Below are 27,917 nucleotides of genomic sequence, written 5' to 3'. Positions count from 1 at the left end.
GATCTCTTAGTTATTACAGATCTGGTCAAGAGTTATACCAAAGAAGAACGTCAAGGCACACGCAAGGGATGCTTTCGGTGCCCCAATTGCACAACTTGTAACGCTATGATAGCCACTAAAACTTTAATCATCCACATGGAAACCAAGTATATACCATCAATCATCCGATTTCCTGCACTACTACTTTTGTAGTCTACTTGATCATCTGTCCATGTGATTTACACTACATAGGAAAAACTCAAGGGACGATACGCGAAAGAATGGCTAACCATCGAGCTGCGATCAGATCAGCCTTTAAGAAAGGGGAATCCGCTATCAAGTTTATCCTCATTGACCATATTCCAAAGTTAACACGTGTAGGTGATAGGAACAAACTACTGCTAAGAAGAGAAGCAGAATGGATGTTACAACTGGGGACAATGCAACTTAAGGGACCCCACTCTCCACCGGACTTTGGTGCCTTGATATGATATGGTATTAAGTTTAGTGTAAGGTAGTGTTTACATGTGCCGGCTAGGACTTTAGCACCTGCAGGTTGTGGATGGGAACTGTCATGGTGGCTTTCCGCCTTCTGGCGGGATGCCTACCCTTTTACAGTACAGTGTGTTGCGGTGGGTGGCATGGATCATTTCAACTCATGTGATCCACAACGTTACACTCCCTAGACCTTGGTGGCGGTGTTATGGTTACTGGTTCGACCCTTGTGCACTATGAATCTGCTATATATACTACTCTCTCTGTAGCAGTTTATGATGGCAATGGATTCCCCTGTTAAATATTAGCCAAATTTGTCACTTAGCATAATATGTATCGTTGATCCAGGTCACATGGTATAGTGTTGATAATCCAATGAGTAAGAGGGGTATTTCTCCTCGTAGTAGGTAACTGGCTAGTGTCTATTGTTATGTATGTTAATGTCATACTTGTATTATGTCTGTCAGTATCCATCCTCCTATTTTTAATTTTCATCTGTATCATATTTTGAACGCACAGTTTGCCAAGTGTGAGTTTTTTAGTATCCAAGGAATGTACTATACACTGTTTATATTACCTGTCTTTTTTAAGGTGCAAATCTACATCATGGCAATATGCAAATTGTTTTGGAACCAATAAAACACGTGTTGTGGGGTGAATGCATGCACAGCTTTTTAACGGAAGTGACGCATGTCTGTGTACACCGGAATCGGAAGTGACGTCACTTCCGGTCAGTAGACATATACACATAGCGGTTACACACCGGAACTGTGGTGAGATCAGATTTAGGTAGTTATACCCTGTTTATGTTTTATACAGAATGATGTTTTGTTTATTTTTGACACACATTAGAATCAAGAATGTTAGGGATTTTTGGCTATTTTTGTTTAAACGAGTCGATACCGGAAGTGACTGTGGATAAGAACTTCCTGGGTCACTGGGTCGCACATAGGATATCATGTAATATTGGCGCCTTTTGGAGACACGAAATGGGAGGTTACTGTGTGGTTGTTCACTTATTTAAGCACGTGTTTGTATGCACTATATGTTCTGAGGAACGGGAGGTTTACTCCCCGAAACAAGGTACGCGGGGGGGAAGGACAGAGGTACGCGGGGGGGACGGATGGACAGAGGTGTGTGGGGGGGAGGGGGGACTGAGGCACTCAGAGATATATCCATGGCTGGTGACAGTCTGGATGCTTCAGGAACAGGGTGAGTTTCATTTAAAATATTCATGAGCAAACATGTCTATTTTAAATCTATAACACAAAAATAGAAGGCGCCTCATAGGGTAGACAATCCGCACCAAAGAGATCTAGTAAGAGGAGATAAATATTACTCACACATATAGTGAAGAACAACAACGTCTAAGACAAGCATTCTGGAACCTCAGTCGCCAGGTGGACTCTCCTCCAGTCCTGGATCACTGTTCTCAATTGGACACCAGAACCAATCCTCCACAGAGTCCTCAAATCAACACTACTATCCGGGAGGCAATAAGATGCATAAAATTCCACACAGTAGTGTATAAAATGTCAAACGCATTAGAGGTAAAATATACAATTTAAAAAAAAAATGTTGACGACAATAGCAACACATTTCTCAGTGGCAAAGCATCCTTTCATTGGTTCATGATTTGATGACCCTTTGGAGGATTGGTTCTGGCGTCCAATCGAGGACAGTAATCCAGGACTTGAGGTGAGTCTGCCGGCCGACTCCGAGGTTCCGTCCTGCTTGTCTTGTACGTTGTTGTGCTTCACTGTATGTGAGTAATATTTCTCTCCTCTCACTCCATCTCTTTGGTGCGGATTGTTTACCTTCTGAGGCGCCTTCTGTTTTTGTGTTTATAGAGTTCCTAAGTGTCTGGTCAGACATTAAGAAGTGTTGCCCCATGAGATTCATGTCATAGAAGAATCTTTCTTCATTGTCGTTAATATACCATGAGCCTTAAAGAGACTATCTCTTGCCACTTTGGACTGATATTGTCATTTCATTTTTTTGGATTGTTATATTATTTTTTGCATATTGTATATTTTGTTATCCTTTGCATATTATTTATTTAGTTTATTTGGCTCCATCTCCCTGGTGTTCCTATAGATATATATTTTCTTATATGATTTTGTACTTATATCATATATTCATATATAGTTGCATGTCTATTTTAACTATCTCCCTGTACTGCAATCCCCACTCCTATGGACACAGGACACTATGTTAAACTTAATGCATCACAATATTTGATGAATTCATTTTTTATGAATGCATACTTTTTATATTTACCTCAAAACATTGGTTTTATTTAAGGTATTTATTTCCTTCTTATTTATAGCTGGGTCTCAAATGCCGAGACTTAAAGGACATCAATTTTGGTCAGTGCTACAAGATAACAGACGAGGGAATGATTGCTATAGCCAAAGGGTGTCCAAAACTGCAAAGAATTTACATGCAAGAAAACAAATTAGTAAGTTGTTTCATGTCTTTTCCCCAATCCTTACATTGTTTTTGCAATAAAAAAATAAAATTCTATCTATCTATTGTGTGTGTTAGTGATATAGATAGTGCCGGTGTGAAAAAATACTGTAGAAAAAGAAAGAATAGAAATGTTATTTTTTTTTTAAATCGATTAAAGTGAATGTCAATTTAAAACGATTACCTAAAGTGAAACGATAACAGATAAAAAATGAATGAGTTTAATTTATGAAATCTTTAGTATATACTTATCTTCAGAGATCTCACTATAAATGCTATACGGATAAGAGCTGAAGTTCCGGTCGCCATTTTCAGCAATTGATTGACAGTTGACTTATCTGCAATCAACTAATCGTTGTTTTTCACCCCGGGGCGTTCAGCCCCTTTGCACAAACGTCACGACCCGGGGGAAACCATGATTAGTTGATTGCAGATGAGTCATCTGTCAATCAATTGCTGAAAATGGTAACCGGAGCATCAGCTCTTATCCGTATAGGGTTTATAGTGAAATATCTCTGAAGAAAAGTATATACTAAAGATTTCATGAATTAAACTCTCATTCATTTTTTTAACTGCTATCGTATCACTTTAGGTAATCTCTTTAACTTGACATTCACTTTAACAAAATGTGATGTGAGTGTATAGTTGTCGCTTGGCCTTGTTTTCACGGCATAGTTATGGTCTTTTTACTGCAAGTCTTCTATGAAAACCGCTTCTCCGAACAGTAGATGGGTGTACCAGTTCCCACTGGTTTCTGCCAATTCTGAGCTAACGAGCACTGCAAGACATCTTTCCATTGCAAAGGGAAGTTGCCATGTTGTGTCTTTTTTATCTGCTGCAAGTTTCCTTAGCCAACCACTGTGTCTACGATCCTCAACGTTGTCTGTTTCTTTGTGCTTCTTCAGAAGAGCTTGGACATCAAATCTAGAAACCCCTGTCTGCCTTGAAATGTCTTTAGTATAACTACCTTGTGTCTTGTTGCTATGCTCATTATTGCTATGGTGTATGACTTTTGACATTAACCTGTCTTTAGCAACCTCGCCTTGTTAGCGGAGTTTGGCTGTTCAGCAACCTTACCCAGTTTTTTTTCTCTCTCCTACTCAGCTGTAGGAGATCCCTGAATTTGCGCAAGTGTACCTGGAAGAATTGTTGCTGTTTTGAAGGGTGGTCACACTAAATATTGATTCGATTTAGATTTTCCTTCTGTTCACTCACTATGTATTTTGTTAATAGATAAAAAGAAACTATTAACGTTTCTATTTTTGAAAGCATTTTTACTTTACAGTAGGCATGTGCAGTTGCAGAATAATCCTCCCGACAGCAGCATTTGGCTCTTTTTCAGAGCCGGATTTCTTCTTGTGAAAGTGCAGCACATAAAAATCTTCACATATCTTTGTGTGTTGCACTTTCCCACTAAGCAGTTCAGCTCCAAAAAAAACAGATGCTGCTGGCTGAAGGCGGCTGCTTTTGGTCGTTTGTTGTTAAACGAAAAACACATGTACATGACTACTTACGGAAGGGTTGACAACCCTGAAATGTCACTGAAATACATTTTTGGAGTGATTTAAATCCAGCGAGTGGTTTACTTTTGTTTGAGATTTATATTTACAGTGTAAAAAATGCTATACTAGTAAGTCACTGGTTTCCACTGAATACTTGAGAGGGAAAGAATGATTAGTAGAATGGTGCAAAAAATGTTTCATTGTTCTAACTTGCCATATTAGTTTGCTGTTGGAGATAATCAAACCGTCTTACAGATGAGCAGGAGGAAAAATCATTCAGTTGTAAGAAGGTCTTTCTGGCATTGCTTTTCTATGAGTGTTTTGCAGCAAATTTCTGAAAGTAGCAAGTGCTTTTCATGTCATCTGTCTTCTATTCATCACATTAAATTTAATTTATTATTATTATTGGCACATAAATGTGTGTTAAAGTGAAACACTAGGATTGACTATTGAAACAAATAAAGGGGACTTTCATTCATGAAGTATAAGATACTTCATGTAGAAAGCTCCTTTGTTTCAATCGCTGTCTTTTGCTGCTACAGCAGCCCACGTTTTTTTTTTTTTTAGCTATGGGCTGCAGTAGCTAGTTTAATTTCCTTGTCCTGAACCCTTATTCCTGGGATCTTTAGTCCGAGTGTGCTCAGTAATGGTTCTAAAGCTAAATTGAAGATTAAGGGTGATAGGGGACATCCTTGACGAGTCCCTCTCAAGAGTGGAAAAGATGCTGTTTTGCATTTATTTATGATTAAAGCTGCTTGGGACTTTTTGTATAATAACTATCATATTATAGCAGTTTCCAGAAAAGCCAAATTTAGTCAATGTTGTAAATATATGGTCCCATACTATCGAATCAAAAGCTTTATGTGCATACAGCGCTATTACAGATGAGTCTACTTCACTTATTTCCTTATTATATATTTTTTTTTTTTCTTTTTAAAACAAGCTTTATTGAAGTGTAAAGATTACAATAGCATAGTTGGATGTAATAACAATCAGCACAGTATAAAAAACAGATACAAAGAGGAAACTGTACATTGTGTTTCCTTGTGCATAAAGATCGTACACTTCAAAAATGATACAAAACTCTTGCTCCGTAGTCTGTAACAGAAGCAAGAGGATACATATATAAACTTTTCCATTTTTCAGAGTAAACAATTAAAAGTTTAGAAGGGTCAGAATAGATGGAGAAAGGGGATAAAGAGGGGCATCAGGTGGGGTTCCATGGTCAGGAGGGAAGGGGGGGTGGGTTAGAGGAGAAGGTTTGGGGCAGAGAGGAAAAAAAAAAAAAAAAAAAAAAAACAGCATGCGCGTATATCTAATTGATTGATTATATTGTTCCTTGCCATAGTGCTCGTAGGAACTCATATTCTTCTAGTTTGTGATTTTTAAGGTAGTAATATCTTTCCAGTAATAGGACTTCCTCGACTTGCGAGTGCCATTCACCTATCGTGGGAGGATTTTGTTTCTTCCACTTTTTAGGGATCAGTTTTTTCGCGCTAGTGAGCATGATTAGCAGCAGGGAGAGGTGTGTTTGGCTTTGTGTTTTGGGAAGCGTTAAGAATAATAAAGTCTCAGGTGTTTTTGGCAGGGGGATATTGAGGATTTCAGACATTTTATCAAAGATTTCTGTCCAGAAGGGCATAATTAGGGGGCAAGACCACCATATGTGAAGCAAGGAGCCATTCCCTCCGCATCCTCTCCAACACATGTGACTTACTGTAGGGAATATTCTGTGAAGTCTAACTGGGGTCAGGTGCCATCTACCTATGAGTTTAATATGGAGTTCTTGGATGGTTGACGAGACGGACGATTTTTTGATTAAGCTAAAAGCTTTTAACCATGAGTGTTCATCGTTATCTGTCCCTAAATCTGTATTCCACTGTGTGACATAAGTCGGGAGTGTATCTGTGCCCGGGGAAGCGACTAATTTGTAAAGGAGAGATATTAGGTGTCTTAGTAGGGATTTCCCCGTGCAAAGTTGCTCAAATGGAGTGAGTGCCCTGCCCAGATTTTGTTTTTGTCTATGGTTGGATATAAAGTGTACCAGCTAGTTGTATTGCAGCCAAGAAGAAAAGACCTTGGGGTAGGCGTCCCTAAGTGTAGCTTGTGGGATAATCTTTCCATTTTCAACTACTCCGTAGACTGTACCCTCTTTGAGTTTATATGGTGCGAGTCTAAAGTAACCTATTTTGTGATAGGGAATTTCGGGATTTTCAAGTATTGGTGTTAAGGGTGAATGTCTCGAGGAGATGTGAGTGGAGGTAGAGACGGTTGAGTCCCAGGTGTTGAATGTTTCTGTTAAAAGATGATAATTCTTAATTATGTTAGGGCGCTGAGAAGGTGGGAGCCACGCTAAGGTGCTCACATTATTAATTCTGAGGATTTGCCTGTCTAACTCTATCCAAGCTTTATGTTTTTCATTTTGTGCCCATTCCACTATCTTCTGAAGGCTAATCACCCTTTTATAGAGGGAGATATCTGGCAGCCCAAGTCCACCTTTGTCTCTCGGTAAGTACATAGTGCGTCTAGGGATTCTGGGCTTGGTGTCGGCCCATATGTATTGTTCTATTATTTTTTGCAACTGAGATATATAGCCCTTAGGAAGAGTGATGGGAAGGGTTTGGAGGAGATAGAGGATTCGGGGCAGGACATTCATTTTGATCACCCCTATTCTGCCAAGCCAGGATGTGTATTTGCTTTTCCACGAGGATAAGTCTGTTGAAATCGCATTCTTGAGGGAGATATAATTATATTTGAATAGGTCGGATGGGTCAGGAGTTAAGTAAATACCTAGATATTTCAATTTAGAAGTAGCTAAGGGGATTTGGTATATGTGCTGTAAGGTTTGTATAATTTTGGGACTGGTATTAACGTTCAGTAGTTCTGATTTATTTAGGTTCAGAGAGAAGCCGGAAGCTCTGCCATATTCCTTAAGGACGTTTAAGAGTGCAGGAAGGGATTCAGAGGCATTTGTTAGTGTGTAAAGAACGTCGTCTGCATACAGCGCTTGTTTATATTCCGAGTCTCCTACTTTTATACCTTTGATGTGATGGGAGGCCCTTACGATATTGGCTAACACTTCTATCGAGAGGGCGAATAGCAGTGGGGATAAGGGACAGCCTTGTCTGGTTCCGTTTTTAATGTCAAAAGATTCTGATAGTGTGCCGTTAATCCTAATTTTAGCGTTGGGGTTAGAATAAAGGGCAAAAACTAAATTTATAAAGGTTCTTCCGAACCCCATTCGTTCCATTACCTGACGCAGGAAGGCCCAGCTTACCCTGTCAAAGGCCTTCTCTGCGTCTGTGGAAAAGAGCACTAGAGGAAGACCTGAGACTTTAGCGTGATTGATTAATTGTGTAATTTTGATAGTGTTGTCCCTAGCCTCACGACCGGGGACAAAACCAACTTGATCATTGCCTATCAGATCAGGTAAGTATTTATTTAGTCTGGTCGCAAGAATCTTTGCGAAAAGCTTCATGTCCGAATTAATGAGTGAGATTGGTCGAAAATGGCTGGGGCGATCCGGGGTCTTTCCTGGTTTGGGTAGTACTGTTATGTGTGCCTCTAAAAGGACACGGGACAGATAGGGGTTCTCTCGAAGATCGTTGAGTAATTTTAGGAATGGGCCTGCCAGAGTCTCCTTAAATTTTTTTGTAATAAACTGACGTAAAGCCGTCAGGGCCAGGGCTTTTGCCGTTTGGACAGTTTTTAATAGCTGAGAAAAGTTCTTCAGCGGTAATTGGAGAATCCAGGAATTTAGCGTCTTCTGCAGATAGAGAAGGGAGGTCTATTTTATTTAAGTAGGAGTTTATAAACGTTTCATTTTGGGGTCCTTCTGTCACTTGATGGGGGTCAGCAGGATGGTTGTGTATATTATATAGGGAGTGGTAATATTTGTGGAATTCTGAGGCTAGCTGCTCGCTACTGTGCACCTGATGGCCACCTGTAGATTCAACAGAGTGAATATAAGAGCTAAGCTGTCTTTTTTTTAGAGTTCTGGCTAGGATGCGACCTGGTTTGTTTCCGCCCTCATAGTAATGCTGCTTCAAAAGAAGTGCTTTTTTTTGGTATGATTCAGCTAAATGTTTATGAAATGCAATTCTTGTTTCTTTTAAGAGATTGCTAGTAGTGAGGCAAGAGGGGTCTGCTTTATGTTTAGTTTCTAGGGTATTCATTTTTGTTTGTAGGTCGGCATATTTAGTTCTGTATTGCTTGTTAAGGAAAGCCTTGTGTTTAATCATAGCACCTCTAATGACGCTTTTGTGTGCCTCCCAGATAATGGCGTGTGATGAAGGAGGGTGACTATTAATCTCAAAATATTCTGTCATAATCTTATGTATATCATTATAAATTAAAGGGTTGTCTAGGATAGAATCGTCCATTCTCCATGTATTTTGTGTGATTGGTATATCCGGCCATAGTATTGAACAAGAGACTGGGGCATGGTCTGACCATGTAATATGATCAATAGTAGAGTGGTGGGTGATCGAGAGACCACAGGAGTCTGTGTATATATAATCAATCCTTGAGTAACTGTTATGAGGGGCAGAGTAAAAAGAGTAATCCCTAGAGGTTGGGTGCAGGGTTCGCCAAATGTCATGTAGTGATAGCTTTTTAAGTGTATCGTTTACTTGTTTGATTGTAGAAGAGGGAGTGCAAGAAATACCCCTTGATGTGTCAACTGTGGGGTCAGCCACGATATTAAAGTCTCCACCTAGGTAGGTGATACCCCTAGAAAGCTCCATGAGGAGGTCTGAGATCTGTTTGAAGAATGTGTCTTGACCGTGATTGGGAGAATAAATTGAGGCTAAGGTAATATGGTGACCGAATAGTGTGCCTACAAGGATAAGGTATCTGCCATTTGGGTCTTTCTCAATATGTGTCATTTTGAATGGGATAGTTTTGTGAAAAACAATACCTACTCCCCCTTTTTTAGTCTGGCCAGAGGCGAAGTAAGCTAGTGGAAATTGGGAGTTATGCCATTTAGGTTCTCTTCCCTTTTTAAAATGTGTTTCCTGAAGCAGGATTATATGGCTCTGTATTTTGTTTAATTCCCTGCACGCTATAGAACGTTTGCCTGGGTTATTCAGACCTTTTGCATTTATGGTAGTGAGATTAATTGAGTGTTCAAAAAACCTTTTGGATTTTTGGCGCGCAGCCATGGCAAAAAAAAAAAAAAAAAAAAAAAGGGGGAGGAAGGATTTTGGGCGGTTAGGATAGGGAAGAGGGTATAGGGGGTGGTTTCAAGTACTGAGGGAGGGGCGAAGTTAGTGGGGTATAGAGAGTAAATGGAGAGGGGGGAGCGTAATATGAAAGAGCGGAGTAATCACAGAAAGTGGTTCACTCCTAAGATTAATTATATATACAAGAACTTTGTAACAAACCTGAATTAGGGGAAAAGCCCCTTTACTGATGTAAGTTATAATAAAACAGAAGTATGCTTATAGCATATCAATTATATAAGGACTGTCCAGTTAAAATAAAGTAAAGAGAAATGTCAGTTAGTGAGCCCATAGGGTCTCTGCCGTATGCCTATTTTGCTGAGTCAGACGTTGTATTTGTCAAGCTGGGAAGCCTACTCATATGAAGGAATAGGTCATGGCCGCTGAAGAGCTATATAGTTTAGGACCTTTTTTTAGTGTGTGAGGTAAAGATGATACTGCAAGCGGGGAGCCTTGTTGTTTCGCTGGTAATCGCATCTAAAAGAGCTCAAGTAAGGCTTGTATATGTTTATTCTGCTGGGCAGTTTAAAATAGGACTGTACGTGCCTATGAGCCACCATCCTCTCCACACCTTATGTAGTTGGTAATAAGTGTATTTAAGTTGCCTCTATAGAGAGGCGCATCGTTAGTGTGCGCGTGCTTGCTAGCGGGTAGGTCCTGTATTAACGTACATTGATTTTGGAGTCTGTTAGTGATTAGTTAGTCAAACTGTATTTTGAATAAAGAAAAGTGTTAGCCCGCTGGTCCCAAGAGACAGTCCCTTGTTAGGTCTGCATGTGCGTCAGTGAGTCAACACGTATAGGTTATAATGTCCTCTGTGTGCAGAATTAACCTGCCTATGTTAAAGGGCAAAGAATTTCCAATACATTCTTATGAGAGACAAGCATACAATTCTAAGGCAAAACCATCAGCTATGAGAGTTTCTTAAATATAGACATTCCACCATAAGAAGGAGCATATACATTAATAATAGAATAGAGAGATAACTCAGGGAACAAATAGCTGTAATTAACTTCATTTAAGAACAGTGTAGTTAACGGTGTCTGCCTTACCAGGCCACGCAAAGGGTGATTGGTGACAGTTCTATGGCATTAAATTTTAGCTTATAACTTTAAGGAATAGACATAACACTTAAAAAGTGCATTTACAGACCTAAGAAATAAGGTGAAGCATGCAACTCAGCATTAATGAAGAACAAATGAACATATTTAGCATTTACTAAAACATATTAAGGATATCAACATTTTCATGAGTTCTGAAAAGATATTTGGAAGAAGGCAGGGCAGGATAAACCTAATCCCACCAAGTCCAGCAGTACATTACCCTCATGCTTCGTTTTCAGGATGGTCAGTGGAAGGGCGGGTGAGCTGGGGCGGCCTTCTTGGTTGAGAACCGCCAGGGAGAGGAGTCTGGATGGCCAAGTTCTCGTAAAATTCCATGTGGTCCATTCCTGGCCTGAAGATGAAAGTTTTGTTATTACCAGTGGCGATAATTGAGACCGGAAAGCCCCATCTATAAGGGATTTTGTGAGTACGTAGAACAGATGTAATATGGTTCAGTTCCCTTCTTTTCTGTAAAGTCACAGGGGACAGATCAGAAAAAACCTGTATTTCCTCTCCGGCATGCGTGATGGACGATTTCTTGCGGGCTCCCTGAAGAAGATCTTCCTTGTCTTTATAACTCAAAAAGCGGACTATTGTGTCCCGCGGGGGCGCTTTACTTGGTGGTTTGGGCCTGAGGGCCCTATGAGCCCTCTCTATGGGGATCTCAGGTGAGGAAGGCGAGTCTTTAATAATGCGAAATAAGGCTTGTAGGTAACCTTCAATGTTCTGTGGGTGAACTGATTCAGATATCCCACGGAACCGCAGGTTGTTCCTGCGTCCGCGGTTATCAAGGTCTTCCAGTTTTTCATTCAAAAATTGTAGATTGTCGGCGTGGTTTTGTAGGTCTGCAGCATGTTGTGTCCCTATTTTTGCGTTATCTTGTGTGGTTTTTTCAATCTTCAGGACCCTAGTCTCTAGTGCAGAAAAGTCTTTTCTAAGGTCCCCAAAAAGGCTCCTCATTTCTGTCAGTACCCCTTGAATATCCTCTTTAGAAGACAGGTGGTTAATGTCGTCTTTAGTAACAAATTGGGGGTGAGATTCAGTGTGTTGCAGATTGGTGGGTGCAGGGAGATCCTGAGGGACATCCATGTTGGCGACCAAAGCCTCTTTTGTAGGGTCCAGGGGCTTGAGGTATTGGCTCATTGATTTAGAAACAGCTATCTTGTCAGCTTTGTTGTTCTTTTTGATAGGCATGCCCCTTCAGATAAATGGTTGGCTTTATGCTGCCTTAAAGTAGGTTTTCTCTAGCAGCACTAATGTGTAGGCCTTGTGAAATAGCCAATTATTCAAACAGCTAGTGTCTATGTATATCCTTGAATAATTAAAAAGATTCTCAAGGGTTCTGAAAAGGGCTGGTATGTATATATCCTGTTGTCGTTTAAATCTTTTATTGTGTGCTCCTGGCTGAGATCTTTAATTATATTGCCAATCCTATGTTAGGCCTCTCAGTGCTGTGTTACTTGACCTGCATTCATGGAGCAGAAGAGAGGATATCCTTTATTTAGGTGCGGGCTAAAAAGTCAGCAGAGTGCCCTCTCAAAGTCCTGCCTAGGCCGCGCTCTATGTTGTCACAGTGTTTGTGTGTCTCCGTTGCGCGCCTAATCAAGGCCGGTGTATGGCTTACCGGTTGCGGTTCCCCCGCCGGGGGTCTATTGAATCAGCGAGTCGGCAGTGTCGATAGCTACTCCGGAGCCTCCGCTTTATGCTCACTTCACCGGAGATCCTGCTGAGGGTATAAGTCTGGATGTCTTAGCTCCCGGAGCTGTGTCAGTGCATCAGCCAGGCCGGGGCAGTGTTGCCGGTGGGAGCCCAGGGGTCCGTGCTGGTGCAAGTGGATCTAAGGCTGTGTGATGGGTCCACTGGAGGTCTGTCCGTAGCGTAAAGGAGGGCCGGTATGTGTTTATAGGAGCAGTAGAAAGCTTAGAGGGGTAGTCATCCGGGTTGGCGCCATTTAGAGACAGGCAGATGAGCGCCGTGATAAATATAGCAGCCTAATAGTTCCCGGGGCTAGGAGTAGACAGGGATAGAGGCTTCTTATTAAGCTGGATCAGTCACTTAAGAGAAATGGTTCTATAAAGTGCATTTAAGCTATTTTGAGCGTTTTTATCAGTATAAGAAGCAGGAGCCCTTCTAGTGTGTGACCATCTTCCAGCGTGGTCAGGCTCCGCCTCCCTCCTTATTATATTTTTTATTATACCAGGCGCCTGCTATTGTTATATATAATTTCCTCACATTAATGTTGGATGAGCGTCCCTTCATGAAGCCTGTTTGATCCCGATGGACTATTCCCCCTAGTATTAACTGTAGTTTTTTGGCTATATTGCTTGTGATTATTTTATAGTCCATATTTAACAAGGAAATTTGTCTATATGATTCTAATATTTGTGGATCTTTCCCTGGTTTTGGTATCATAATTATTGTAGATTCATTAAAATCTGTAGAGGGCATAAGTTGTCCTGTCCAAAAATTATTGAGAAGTAGTGTTATTGTAGGAGTGATTTCATTTATTAAAATCTTATAAAATTCAGAGGGTAGTCCATCGGGGCCAGCGGCTTTGTTATTAGCTAATTTTTTTATTGTTTGTGACGCTTCTTCTAAAATTGATTCATTAAGTTTATTTAGCTAGGTTATATACATTTTTGAAGCAGCTACTGTTTTCCAGAATTGTTCCTTTTTCCCTTTATCTATTGAAAATGGTGAGCATAGCTTTGTAAAATATTCATATAATGTTTCTTGTATTTCTTTAAAATTTTATCTCCTTATCCCCCACTTTTAATTTAGAGATGAACGCGTTTTTCTTTTGATTATTAACTATTTGGGCTCGAACTCTCCTAGATTTGTTGCCAAATCTGTTAAATTTAGAGCACCTTTTCATGTTTTCTTTAACTTCATTTTGGGTGAGCAAATTATCTCTCTTCTTTTTCGCCAAGATATAATTTTTCCCAGTTAGACTTGGTTCTACTACCCAGAAATCTTGTATATGCATTAGTTAATGTTTTAGTTATTTTCTGTTTCCTGAGGTTTATTTTCCTCCTCATGTTAATTACAAAGGAGGTGATCTCTCCCCGGAGCACTGCTTTAGCAGTGGTCCAATATATATTTGTTTTATTCAGATAATTATTATTGAATCTATCAAATTCTATCCACTTCTCCCTCAGGAAATTTATAAATTTGGGGTTATTTAGTAAATATTTCGTGAAGAAGAAGTATCCTGGTTGTTTTAAGTGCAATACATCACATACTATGCTAATGGGAGCATGATCAGATAATGTGATTTGATCAATCATAGATTCCTGCACTTGGTTGATCATGCATTCCAATACAAGGAAAAGATCTATTCTTGAAAGGGAATGGTTAGACTTAGAAAGACATGTGTATTCCCTACCATCTGGATTTCTTATTCTCCAAATATCCTGTATATTTAAATCTTTTCAAGTTTTTAAATATTATGCTTTACCTTTTCCTTTTAGCCCGTGTATTTTCCTTAATTCCTAGATTCCTGATGTTTTGTTCCCCTATTTTTCTCTGCCTATCCAGGAGTAGATTTGGGGTGAGATTGAAGTCTCCCCCAATTATTAATTGCTTATCTGAATATATCAGCTGATCCCGTATTTTCATCCAAAACCTTCAATATTGGGTCCATACACATTACATAGGATATATTCCTTATTTTCGATCCCTACTGATAAAATAATCTCTCATCTTGATCTAGTATTATGTTGTTAATTTTATATTCTAATGTCTTACTGAATAGAATTGCTACTCCTTTTTTCCTTTTACAGCATGGGGTAAAAATTACTTCTTTTACCCACCCTCTCTTTAATTTTGATGCTTTTTAGGTGTGTTTCTTGAAGAAAATTATCTGAGCTCCTGATTTTGCGTATCTTAATATAGATTTCCTTTTGATAGGTGAAGTGATTCCACCTATTTTCCATGATATGACTTTAAAAGTCATTTTATTCTATTTAATTACAACATAAAACAAAGTAAGGCTATCTTTAATTTAAATTTAAAACACTTCTACTTGTTTTGTTCTTTCAAAATCGTTTAACATTCTTTTAAAATTTGTTTTTAAAGGCTCTGATTGTGCTTTAGCAACTCCAACATAGCAGGTTCGAGTTATGCTTTCCAGCAGTTTTAGACGTGTGTGTATGAGTAGTAGTTTATAAAGTTTTAGGACTAAAAGGGTCATAATAGTTGAAAATTACATGATCTAATCGGTTAAGAGTATGTCATTTTACAACTATTGACCCTGCTCTACTGTGTTTAACCCCAGAAATGGGTTAAAAGGTCATGAAATTTAGTATAATCATAAATAGATACATTAAGTAGCATAAGAGATTTTACTTATCTTTTTTTTTAGTGCATCAATCCATCATTTTCTCCAGCTAGACTGCCCATTGCTGAACTCCATGTAATGTAAAAAAACAGAAAAAAGGGAGCGCTAAAGCAAGCAGCTATATGTGAGATCAATAAAATCACTATAGTGAACAAATACAAAATATGTACGTCGATTTTGTAAGCAAGTGTAAATATTGTCTATTTATAATAACAATGAACGATAGACCACCGGTGGTATATATAAAATATGACCTACAAAATGGAGCATAAAAATCAAGCATGAAAGTAAAGTACAAAATGGTTAAAAACAAAAGGTACCAAATGAATTCTAGAACAATTAAATTTCATGAATTAAGGTTCATACGATATCCTTTATTAAATTCCCAAAGAGTGGCATTAGTCTCTAGCAAAGTATGTAATGGAAAGCAATGTAAATAATGGTAGGTGCGGGAGATGGGTAAAAAGTCCACTATTAACTGCAACTTTGATGGATACAACTTTTTACGATACTTTACGTTTTTATGGTCATCAGGGTCGGTGACTCCCTCTTCTCCGGAATGCGAAATCCTCACTTACTGATTTCTCCACTCTTAAAGATTAGTGGTATTACTGCCCTCAGATACAGCGTCCGGTATACAACCTTTCAGGGCATTGCCGTTCTCTGTTCCGGGTCATGTGCTCTGATTCACCAATCGGGAGGGCGGATTGCTGGGTATATAGAAGATGATCCGTATATACAAAGTATCCGAAGCTTCAAAGTAAATGTATCCAATAATGTTGCTTTCAACTCTTCAGAGCGCTCTGATCCAAGTTTTTAGAAGTGGCTTAATTTCATCTACGCGTTTCAACTTTACAGCCTTTTTCAAGATGGAACTATCTACCTATTTCCTTTGATTTTTAAAGATATATTAGTTTTTTATGGTATCATGGAGGTTTCCGTAGAGCCAATAATTTTGCAGTATTCAGTCTTTGTGCAAATTACAAACTTGGGTTGTAAATTACAAACTTTGATCATAAAAGGCATTGTAATTTGATGAAAACTTTTCCAATAAATAAAACAATGTGTATAACATTTTAGTAGAATAGTAAACCCCAAATATTTATACATATTTAAAATTTTAATTATAGTTTTAATATAAAGAAATGTCATAGTGTATAAAACCATGGTCAGAAAACGCCCTTTCTACTTCCCCTAGGGAAAAATAATAAACAAAATAAATACAATCATAATAAAATTTAGTAGATCCTTTTTTTTAAACTCTAATTTGTTTAACTAGAATTTTTCTTAAATTCTTTATTATTTTTATGTTGTGACTAAAAATCTGATTAATTTGAATCACCCTAATTTATTGGGAATCATTCCATAATGAAATTTAAATCAAATTCAACATTTAATTCTAACGGTTCCAAACATTTAAATAGGAAAATTAATTTAGCTTCTGTCCTTAACAATCATTTATTTATATCTCCACCTGTCAAAATGTCACAAAGAGTTAAGTTGATTTCTGTAAATCCAAAATCAATTTAACACACACTTGGGTGTTTTTAGAACCACAACTACAGATTTTGGTTTTGTTATAATACATTGAACATAAATGTTATATTGTGGTAGTGAGCCTGCTTCAAGGATGATTCGCTTAGTTATGATAAATCTGTGATATACAAACTGAGCAGGTTCACTCCTTTAGTTTTAGGTGAATTGTGTGAGAAGCCTATATTGCTGTAAGGCTGGCAACAGGTATTATTCAGCAAAGGCAATCTTCTGGTTCACCATATAAGTAACTGCAACAAGTGCAATGAATTTTAAACAGTCAGAAAAAAATAAGAGCTTACTGTGTCGAACGTTTGAAGCAATTTGCAAATAGGTGACCGATATGGCTGGAGGAGTCTCACTATGTTCTCAAGCTGGATACTACTGTAAGTAGTAAGTCGTATGTTCCTGAGTACATAGCATATAAGAGTAAGTTCCGGTTTAGTTGCTTGGTGATATATGAAGTAAGGATCCTATGAAGCACCCTAATGTTTTTATTTATTCTGTTCTTAATTGCAATATTTTTTATGTATTTTATGTCCCTTTTAAACGCACATTTAGAAGTGCTGCTCTAGATCCGCGGTGCACTGCTGGTCCCCAGCAGATCTCGCTTCTGATCCAGTCAGCAGAGCTAGTTGCACGTGGTTTTGTGTGACTAGCAGCGGCGGGTTATACTCTGTACCAGCAGTGTACTGCGGCTACCGAACAGTACTTCTACTGTGTGTTTAACCCCTTTGTGAGGGGTTAAAACATACATTAGAGCTGGGTTGATATTTGAGACTATTATGGTCCTTTAATGTTAACATCCATGGTTCTTAGAATTGTCTAGTTTCTTAAAGTGATGGTAAATCCTAGCATTTCAAAAATGCTAAGATTTATCATTGCTAGAGATAAAAATGAGCTTCAGTCATGAGTTTGGGAAGCAGCTGTATTGGACTGCGGCTTTATTGCCACCCATGCCCATACGGGACAGTACACCCTTTTATTTCTAGCAATGGTAAATCCTAGTGTTTTTGAAATGCTAGGATTTAACATAATTTTAATATACTTTATTACTCCGAAAATGTATGTAATTGTGTGAACCTAAATCTGTCATAAATAAGCTAGCAACATATACTGTTAACCTTGTTATACTCTACTAGCAACTGCTAATGAAGACTTCTTCATTTATTAAAAATACAATTTGTCTGCTGCTGAACTATTTATATAAAGTAGTGTGTGCAGAAAAATGCAACTTTAGCCCCTTCACACCCTTAGGATGTTCAATGTCGTCTTAACAGTGCTGAGCTTTAACGCCCTGAGGTCGGCATGGAACAGCCTAACTTTTTTGGCGTCCTGCACCCTCTTGCTTTGAATAAAGGAAACATCCGACTGGGGGACATGCCTAACACATCGTAGGCCGTCTCCCAGGATTCGATCCCAGCATTGAAATTGTGTGATCCCAGCAACAATCACGTAACTTCCTGTTTTCTCTTAATGGTTACATTGGAACTTTGTTCAGATTGTTCACTTTTGCCCCCATCCTGAAGCGGTTAAAACTGTAAATTTGTCAGTTCTTTCTGTGTAAACAAATAAAAGTTGTGTACTTGTCCATGCATGTGTTTTTGTTGCTTTATGAATCACCTATCAACATTCTGCTTTCCTATAAAAGTTTACAGTTTATGTAAATTAAAAAAAACAAGATTAATTTCCCACTATACCCTCACCATTGCCACAAATGTATAAGAGAATAAACAATCAAACAGGTATTTTGCCGGAGAACGTTTTGATCTGGTACAAAAATATTTGGACATTTGATGTGTCACATTTTAGATTTCCTTGCTTTTTGCATGTACACAAGGTAATCCCACTGACAAACTTATTTTTTTTTATTTTTTAAGTTATCTTTTATCACCAAAGTAAGGGTGCCCCTGTCTTCCAACATTATAATTAGATATGGGTATGATGCATAATTACTCTTCCAAAAACAAAATCTTGTAAAAATAAAGATGCTAATGTTTTATTTAATGATACTCTACTGTCCTCTTTATTTTTGGGGCAACTTTTTTTCCATTAACCAGAGATCTGGTTAATGTTTCAATATTTTAACCTACACAAATAATAAAATATATAGAGAATATAAATAACACAAAACTTTTCTTTCACTCATGGTTAGGGTTTGGCTGAAGCCATCTATTTTCAATCAACGGTGTTTACTCTTTTTAAATCATAATGACAACAGAAACTACCCAAATGACCCTGATCAAAAGTTTCCCTGGTGATTTTGGCCTGATAACATGCACACAAGTTGACACACATGGGTTTGAATGGCTATTAAAGGTAACCATTCTCACCTGTGATCTGTTTTCTTGTAATTAGTGTGTGTATAAAAGGTCAATGAGTTTCTGGACTCCTGACAGACCCTTGCATCTTTCATCCAGTGCTGCACTGACGTTTCTGGATTCTGATTCATGGGAAAAGCAAAAGTATTGTCAAAGGATCTGCGGGAAAAGGTAGTTGAAATGTATAAAACAGGAAAGGGATATACAAAGATATCCAAGGAATTGAGAATGCCAGTCAGCAGTGTTCAAACTCTAATCAAGAAGTGGAAAATGAGGGGTTCTGTTGAAACCAAACCACGGTCAGGTAGAACAAATACAATTTCAGCCACAACTGCCAGGAAAATTGTTTGGGATGCAAAGAAAAACCCACAAATAAATTCAGTTGAAATACAGGACTCTCTGAAAACATGTGGTGTGACTGTTTCAAGATGCACAACAAGGAGGCACTTGAAGAAAGATGGGCTGCATTGTCGAGTCGCCAGAAGAAAGCTTACAATACGCCAAACAGCACAGAGACAAGCCTCAAACCTTCTGGCACAAAGTCATTTTGAGTGATGAGACTAAAATTTAGCTTTTTGGCCACAACCATAAACGCTACATTTTGGGAAGAGTCAAGGCCTATGATGAAAGGTACACCATTCCTACTGGGAAACACAGAGGTGGATCGCTGATGTTTTGGGGATGTGTGGGCTACAAAGGCACAGGAAATTTGGTCCGAATTGATGGCAAGATGAATGCAGTATGTTATCAAAAAAATACTGGAGGAAAATTTGCATTCATCAGCCCGGAAGCTGCACATGGGACGTATTTGGACATTCCAACATGACAATGATCCTAAACACAAGGCCAAGTCGACCTGTCATTGGCTACAGCAGAATAAGTGAAGGTTCTGGAGTGGCCGTCTGTCTCCTGATCTCAATATCATTGAGCCACTCTGGGGAGATCTCAAACGTGCAGTTCATGCAAGACAGCCCAATAATTTACAGGAACTGGAGGCTTTTTGCCAGGAAGAATGGGCAGCTTTACCATCTGAGAAGATAAAGAGCCTCATCCACAAATACCACAAAAGACTTCAAGCTGTCATTGATGTTAAATGGGGCAATACACGGTATTAAGAACTGGGGTATGTAAACTTTTGATCAGGGTCATTTGGGTAGTTTCTGTTGTCATTATGATTTAAGAGTAAGCACAGTTGATTGATAATAAATGGCTTCAGCCAAACACTAACCATGAGTGAAAAAAAAGTTTTGTGTTATCATTAATATTCTCTGAAAAATGGCCAAGAAATCATAAATTCTGCCAGGGTATGTAAACTTATGAGCACGACTGTATGTATGTGTGTGTGTATAGAGAGAGAGAGACCGACCGACCCCCAGTAGATGCAGAATATACCATTATTATATTTCATGGCATGTGATATTGCTGTGGCAAAACTGTGTAAGAAAAAAAAGTGTTTATACATTAGGAGCCAGGAATATATTTTTGGGAATACAAGTTTATTACTTATTTTCAACATCGACTGGCGTGTCCCTGTAAAGTAAAGGGACATTGCAGTTAAATTTGAATATCATGAGTGCTTTTCAATTGTATTTTCCATAAAAAAAATACTAACAAAAAAATTGCAGTACACGTATGTTAGCAAAAATAATTATATAAAGTTAGTTATTCAGTGAGAGAATTTACTGTGCTTCAGCGCATAGAACACAACTAGCAGCCGCTATTGCTTGTATCATGTAATTAGTGCCCATTTTGATACAAGGCAGATTAAGATTAAAAAGAGATCATTTTAAATACACTGTTATAAGATAGTAGTATGTTTGTTTTTTTCTCTCTCTCTATTTAGAGTAGAAAGGTCAAAATTTAAATGTGCATGGGTGCTTTTCAATATGAAATAGAGGCATATTGGCCATATATTTCCTTTCGCCAAAATGCTTTTAGTAAGAGTTATTACTGTTTTTCGGCGGCATACACACATATCTTGTGAGGGCCTGTGCACTAGAATTCAAACACCACACCTTCTCAAATTCAGCTGTGTTGTAGGAAACAAGTGTATTTTCCACTGACAGATCTCTGAGTTTGAGTACTAGTGCACGGCCCTGACCGGATATGTGCATGTGCCACGGAAAAAAACAGTAATAACTTTTACTAGAAGCATTTTTGCTAATAAAAGTATATTGCAAAAATGCTTCTATTTCATATTCAAATGTACCCTTGCACATTTTAAGTTTGATCTTTCTATCCCTTTAAAGGTACATAAAATCTCCTGAACACCCTGTGTTTATATGAAAAGGTCCAAAGGCCCTACTTGCATCTGGCATAATCCATTGCCCTACAGATGAGTGTGCTACCTTGAAGTCATGCTCTCAACCGATTAGTACCGGATACTCAAGTGAGAAACTAGAGCTGAATTTGATTGGCAAATGGGGCCTTTGGTACTTTCCAGGAGACAAAGATGACTTCCGTGTAAGGTCAATTTGCCATTTTAAATTAAAATCCCTCTTCTTTTCCTTAATCTAAGGGCATTTATGTTCTATTAGGACTTTCTTACATTGATTTCTATATTTTTTTCAGATACTATTAACCGTTTTCTCACTTCATTTTTTAAGCATGTGAAAAAAAAATGAATATTTAAACCACTAGTCAGTGTTTGGTTTTACACTTCTCCACTAGATGGCAGCTCAGCATTGTCCTTTTCAGTTCTAGAAAACTCAAAGATGAATGGTACATTAGTTTAATGATTTAGCTGTTTGAGTATTTAATTATAGTTTTACCATCTTAGATAACTTTATACTGGAATAGAAATAAAAATAACCAAACATGTTTTAAGTCAGTAAACCAAATGCAAAGTATACAAAGTAATTGCACTCGCAGTCATGCTTGAGATTTTTTGTATAAACATCTTGATGAATTGAGCAGCTAAGAACTGAAGATTGTGAGAGTGCATCAAATTATAAATGTAACGTGGCCTTACTGATGTTTAGTAGATAACTAAAGGGTTTATGATCTTAAAGTAAGTCTTTTTTTTTTAACCGATTCATTTAAACTCTTGTATATAGTTTTCTAAGAAACTAATTTTGTTGCACATTATAAAAAGAGCTGTTTCTTGTAGTTTTTGTGGAGTGTTCACTCCTGTACAAACACCATTTAAAGGGACATGAAAGACCTTTTCTTTCAGGATTTAGGTACAACGTACAACTTTCCAGTTTACTTCTATTATCAAATTTGCTTCATTCTCTTGTTATCCATTGCTGAAGAAACAGTATTGCACTACTGGCAGCTAGCTGAAAACATCTAGTTCATCCAATCATGAGAGACAAATGTGTGCAGGCACCAATTAGCAGCAGCTCCTACTGATGTTTATTATGTGCGTATTCTTTTTCAAAAAGGGATACTAAGAGAACGAAGCACAATTGAAAATAGAAGTGAATTTAAAAGTGTCTTAAAATGATGTGCTCCATCTGAATCGTGCAAGTTTAATTTTTACTTTCCTATCCCTTTAATGAGTTCACTTATTTGAAATGAGGGTTCTTTCAACCCTCTACTGTTTAAAGTGAATGTAAATTTTGATGCTAAAGTGCCCGGTTTTTAAAAATTTGATTAAAAACAGGGGAACTTTAATTCATCAAAATTTACATTTCACTTGTGTTGTAAAAAAAACCCTTACCTTTTAAACTTGACAGCAGTTCAAGCTTCCTCCAGTCGTTGCAAGCCATTTCTGATGTCAGAAATGATGGATAGGTCATCCTCCAATCACGGCTTCTCCCCTGGGGGAATCAGTGTCTGATTCAACGCCGTGACTGGAGGAAGCCTGATTCCTCATTTTAGACCCAGGAAGAGGCTTTGCGACGGGTGGAGGAAGCTGGAGCTGCTGTCAAGATTAAAAGGTAAGTTTTTTTCACAACACGAGTGAAATGTAAATTTTGATTAATTAAAGTGCCCCTGTTTTTTAATAGAATTTTTAAAAACCGGGCACTTTTGCATCAAAATTTACATTCACTTTAACATCAAACAACTTGCAGTGATGGAAAGGTCCTTCCCTCCTGGGTAATAGTCCAATAGGCCTTTTAAATTCTAGGAGCTGCAATTATGAGCCACACCTGTGATTAACTTGCTCCTGAATTTAAAACCTAGCCTGGACAGCTTTGTAGCTGTTGGAGCAGGTTTGCCACCTCAACCATGGTTTCCTGGACACATGCGTTGCACAGTGCTGCATGATGTGCAGGGAGGAACATGAATAGAGCTGCCCAGGGTCACTATTCGTGTGCTATCCAGGTGCACAGTGCGTGTTGCCCTCTGCACACCCTGCAGGTCTCCAGGAAAACATGGCTGAGGTGGCAACCCTATGTTGGATTACCAACACAGCCTTCACTCCAGATACAAAGTTTACAAACTGCACAATTTTAAAGATACAATACCTTCCAGTTACCTGTATTAAAAATACCTGCTTTTGTCTCAACGTGAGTGTGTATGTAGAATAACCTAAAAAGTGAAGGTCTAGAAATAAAATGCGTCCTGAGATTTGTTGACATGGTTTTATTGTATTTTAACAGTACTCAAAGGTTAAACATTCTCCAGTTGCTGTACTTAATTCTGGTTTATATACACTAAATTAATTGGTTGTCCTTCAGTACCTCAGTGTCAGAGTTGGGCAGCTCCACTTATCAGATGGTTTTTATCAGACTATGATTACAAAATTTGTGAGAAACAATTGCCAAGCCTCTAATTAATAACTTGCTTTTGTATAAAATAAATAAATTACATGTATGCCATGGAACATTACCTTTTATTAATGCAGATATTGCCCAAAAATGTATTTGAAAAAGAGGCAAAATTGTATTAAATAAGGTTCAGCAGTGGAGTTGATACAAAAACAAATGGCTCAATTAAAGGGACAGGCTAGTCAAAATTAAACTTGCATGATTCAGATAGGGCATGCAATTTTAAACAACTTTCCAATTTACTTTTAGCAACAAATTTTATTGAAAGCCAAACCTATGTAGGCTCTTACTAATTTCTGAGACCTTGAAGGCCGTTTCTTATCTCAGTGCAATTTGACAGTTTTTCACAGCTAGACAGCACTTGTTCATGTGTGCATATAGATAACGTTGTGCTCACTGGAGTTATTTATGAGTCAGCACTGATTGGCTAAAATGCATGTGTGTCAAAAGAACTGAAATAAGGGTGAGTCTGCAGAGGCTCATATACAAGATAATCACAGAGGTAAAAAATATATTAATATAACTGTGTTGGTTATGCAAAACTGGGAAATGGGCAATAAAGGGATTATCTTTTTAAACAATAACAATTCTGGAGTAGACTGTCTCTTTTTAAATAATGCATTGATAAGATTCTTAATATTGTAATTTAGTGTTTTGTTGAATCTTAAAAAAAAAAAAAATATAACGCAGCACAACGGAAACCTAAGCAGTCATAAAAACATTTTTCTCTCTTGACCGAATTATAAAAAATGAATTACTACACAAATAAAAATTGTGAAAGGCAGAAATAGCTGCCCTCAATAAAAGTTGCAATAATTTTACAATTTTATTTTTTAAAAAAACCTATGTACTAAATCTATGTTTAACATAAATGATAAATCCATAATTAAATGTTCGTTTTCCAAATCCATTTGGGCAGGTATGGCATTGAAAGAACAAATTTATCAAACTGTGAAATACACGTGTTGTCAATACGTACTCACAAATGAATTAACTTTGTTCTTTTTTTTTTTTACACAAATAGTAAAACGTATACAAATTTAAAGGGACATTGTACGGTGCATTCTCTTTATTTTTAATGCATTCCTAATTATCTATTTTACCTACTGAAGAGTAGTAAATTGTTAACTATAGCTATTTACCTTTATTTTTTGTCATTTGACATATTTGCTTTTGCCTGTTTAAACCACCACCTATAACTAAAAATTGTATACTGCAATATTAATCATGGGTTTCTGCTGTTTCCTCCTGTGTATATTGTGGGAGTGCTTGAGAAAGTGCTAGACCAGCCATTTGAAAAGGTATTCCTGCATCAGCTTTGTATGTGATGACTGTTATCAGCTACTTGCCTGAGTGCATTGTCCCTTGTAAGATATTGCTACTGACTAAGGGTTATGTTCAGTTAAAATACTCATTGATCTTTTCTTTTATAAAACAAATTAAGCACAGATTTTAATTGTTTAGGTGATTCAAAATAAGAATTTTTTATCTGTAATTATCTAATTATTGTAGCACTTTTATAAATGAAAAAAATGGTATGATTGCATTGTGTTCTCATTAAATAAGTTAATTGTATAATTTATAATGTGATTCATTGTGATAATAACAAAGGGTTCCAACAATTTATCAGCTACACAGTGAAGCATAGTTCATAAAATCAATTTCTATTATGATGTATTTTTTAAATGAATGCTAAGTAACGTTGGATACAAATATTATTTAAGCACTGACAGTTTATTAATAATTTTACTCTGTTTATCTTGGTTTAGTGTAAATTGAATTTGTCTCTTGCATCATTACATGATGAAAAATCAATAAAGCAAAAGATGAATTCTCAATGTTTTGTAGCAAAACCCTTGTATTAAACCAACTTCACACCTAAAATTATGTGTTAGGTATTCAGAATATTGTTCCAACACAGCATAATTTTTCTGACTATGGGCTGGATTACGAGTGGAGCGGTAGTTTGCGCTCCTGATCACGTGTTAACTCTGTGCGTCTCTTATCAAAAAGTTAAAGTTAGATTATCTTTGTCAACTGTGGTACTGTGGTAATGTATTCTACCTTAAGTTTCAATATAGTGTGAAAATTGCAAAACACCTTATAAGTCACGCAAGTCGTGTTTTTTTAAGTGTGCTAACTGGATATGAAATCTTACTTGATTGCATTATATATATATGTAAATGTAAGTATCTATATGTTAAAGGGACAGTCTAGGCCAAAATAAACTTTCATGATTCAGATAGAGCATGTAATTTTAAACAATTTTCCATTTTACTTTTATCACCAATTTTGCTTTGTTCTCTTGGTATTCTTAGTTGAAAGCTTAACCTAGGAGGTTCATATGCTAATTTCTTAGACCTTGAAGGCCACTTCTTTTCAGAATGCATTTAACAGTTTTTCACCACTAGAGGGTGTTAGTTCACGTATTTCATATAGATAACACTGTGCTCGTGCACGTGAAGTTATCTGGGAGCAGGCACTGATTGGCTAAACTGCAAGTCTGTCAAAAGAACTGAAATAAAGGGGCAGTTTGCAGAGGCTTAGATACAAGATAATCACAGAGGTAAAAAGTATGTTAATATAACTGTTGGTTATTCAAAACTGGGGAATGGGTAATAAAGGGATTATCTATCTTTTAAAACAATAAAAAATGCTGGTGTATTAAAGCCCTTTGCTTGCATTTTTTTCATATTTTAAAGCAATTAAAAATATTGCATTTTTTTTAATATTGTGTGTGTGTGTATATATATATATATATATATATATATATATATATATATATATATATATATATATATATATATATATATATATATATATATATATATATATATATATATATATATATATATATATATATATATATATATATATAATGTGTGTGTATGTATGTATGTATATACATTTGCGCCATCATTCGCCAATCTCTATATGGGATGGTGGGAGCTGTCCTTCATCTTTGGAGATCAAAACACATTTAAGGCTAATATTGTGTTTTACAGGAGATACATAGATGACCTTCTTCTAATATGGAAAGGTACTATAAGAGAACTTGAGAGCTTTGTCACTAAGATTAATGACAATGAATTGGGTTTAAAGTTCACCTTTGAACATAACAGTGAAAATATTTCCTTTTTGGACCTCAATATAAAAGGAAATAATGATGGTTCAATAACATGTGACACATATCGTAAACCGATTACACGGAACACACTGTTGCATGCCAAAAGCTGCCACCCACCACATATTCCTTTTGCGGTTGCAAAGGGACAGTTCGTCAGACTTAAGAGAAACTGTACGGAGGAGGCAGCTTTTGTCAGGCAAATTGAATTGAGACAACGCTTAAGAGAGAGAGGTTACTCAGACAAAGTTCTTGATAGAGCAGAGTATCAAGTAGCGAGACTAGACAGGAAAAAACTTTTGAGCAACAAGACACAACAGGACCATATTAAAACATCTAAGGCAAATGGGTCATATTTTGTCACTGAATACAGTGCCCAATATGGTGACATATGTAGAATTGTAAAGAAACACTTCAAATTACTGGCTGCTGATGATTGTCTCACAGAGAGTGTAGATCTAGGCCTGAAATGTTCTTACAGAAAGTGTAAGACTTTGGGCAATATTCTGTCACCCTCCTGTATTTCTAAAAACACATCAAAGAGTTCATGGTTACAACACAAAGGTATGTTCAGGTGTGGAAAGAGATCCTGTAGACCTTGCGAATTTGCTCTCTTTACTGACAGCTTTCAATCCACGAGCACAGGTGAGAGATTCCATATAGAATCCTGCCTGAACTGCACTACTCCCTATGTGATTTATGTTATCACATGCATTGAATGTTCCATACAATACGTAGGTCTCACTTCAAATGATGTAAACACAAGGATGAGAAACCATCTATCTACCATTAGTTCAGGCACAGCTACTACCCCTCTTGTCCAGCATTTTGCTAAAGAACATAATAAATCCCTAGCTACCTTTCGCTGGCAAGCCATAGAAAAGGTGAATACACCCCCAAGGGGAGGTGATAGGGACAAAATGCTGGGCAAGAGGGAGATGTTTTGGATATTTAAACTTGGGACAAGAGTTCCCCAAGGTATGAACTCTGAATATGATTTAATTATTGGAAATAATAATAATATCTTCTCTCAATTTATTTAAGATTAAATTGTGTTCTTTCAAAACTAATAAAAGAACACCTATCTATATATTAGTACAATCTTATCTTTA

The 27,917-nt window shown here is 37.3% G+C and overlaps 1 protein-coding gene across 1 annotated transcript in view; it reads left to right on the top strand.

The window, feature by feature from the left end:
- FBXL17 (F-box and leucine rich repeat protein 17) overlaps positions 1 to 27,917 on the top strand; it is a 1,296,987-nt gene that overhangs the window by 7,106 nt on the left and 1,261,964 nt on the right. Inside the window, exon 4 of the mRNA XM_053701528.1 lies at positions 2,804 to 2,935. Coding sequence (XP_053557503.1) covers positions 2,804 to 2,935 — 132 coding nt within the window. The remainder of the gene's footprint in view (positions 1 to 2,803; positions 2,936 to 27,917) is intronic.

Source organism: Bombina bombina, chromosome 2 (genome assembly GCF_027579735.1).
Source record: "Bombina bombina isolate aBomBom1 chromosome 2, aBomBom1.pri, whole genome shotgun sequence".
Lineage (NCBI taxonomy): Eukaryota > Metazoa > Chordata > Amphibia > Anura > Bombinatoridae > Bombina > Bombina bombina.
Note: the sequence above shows the minus strand (reverse complement) of the source record. Positions and strands in the feature narration are given on the sequence as shown.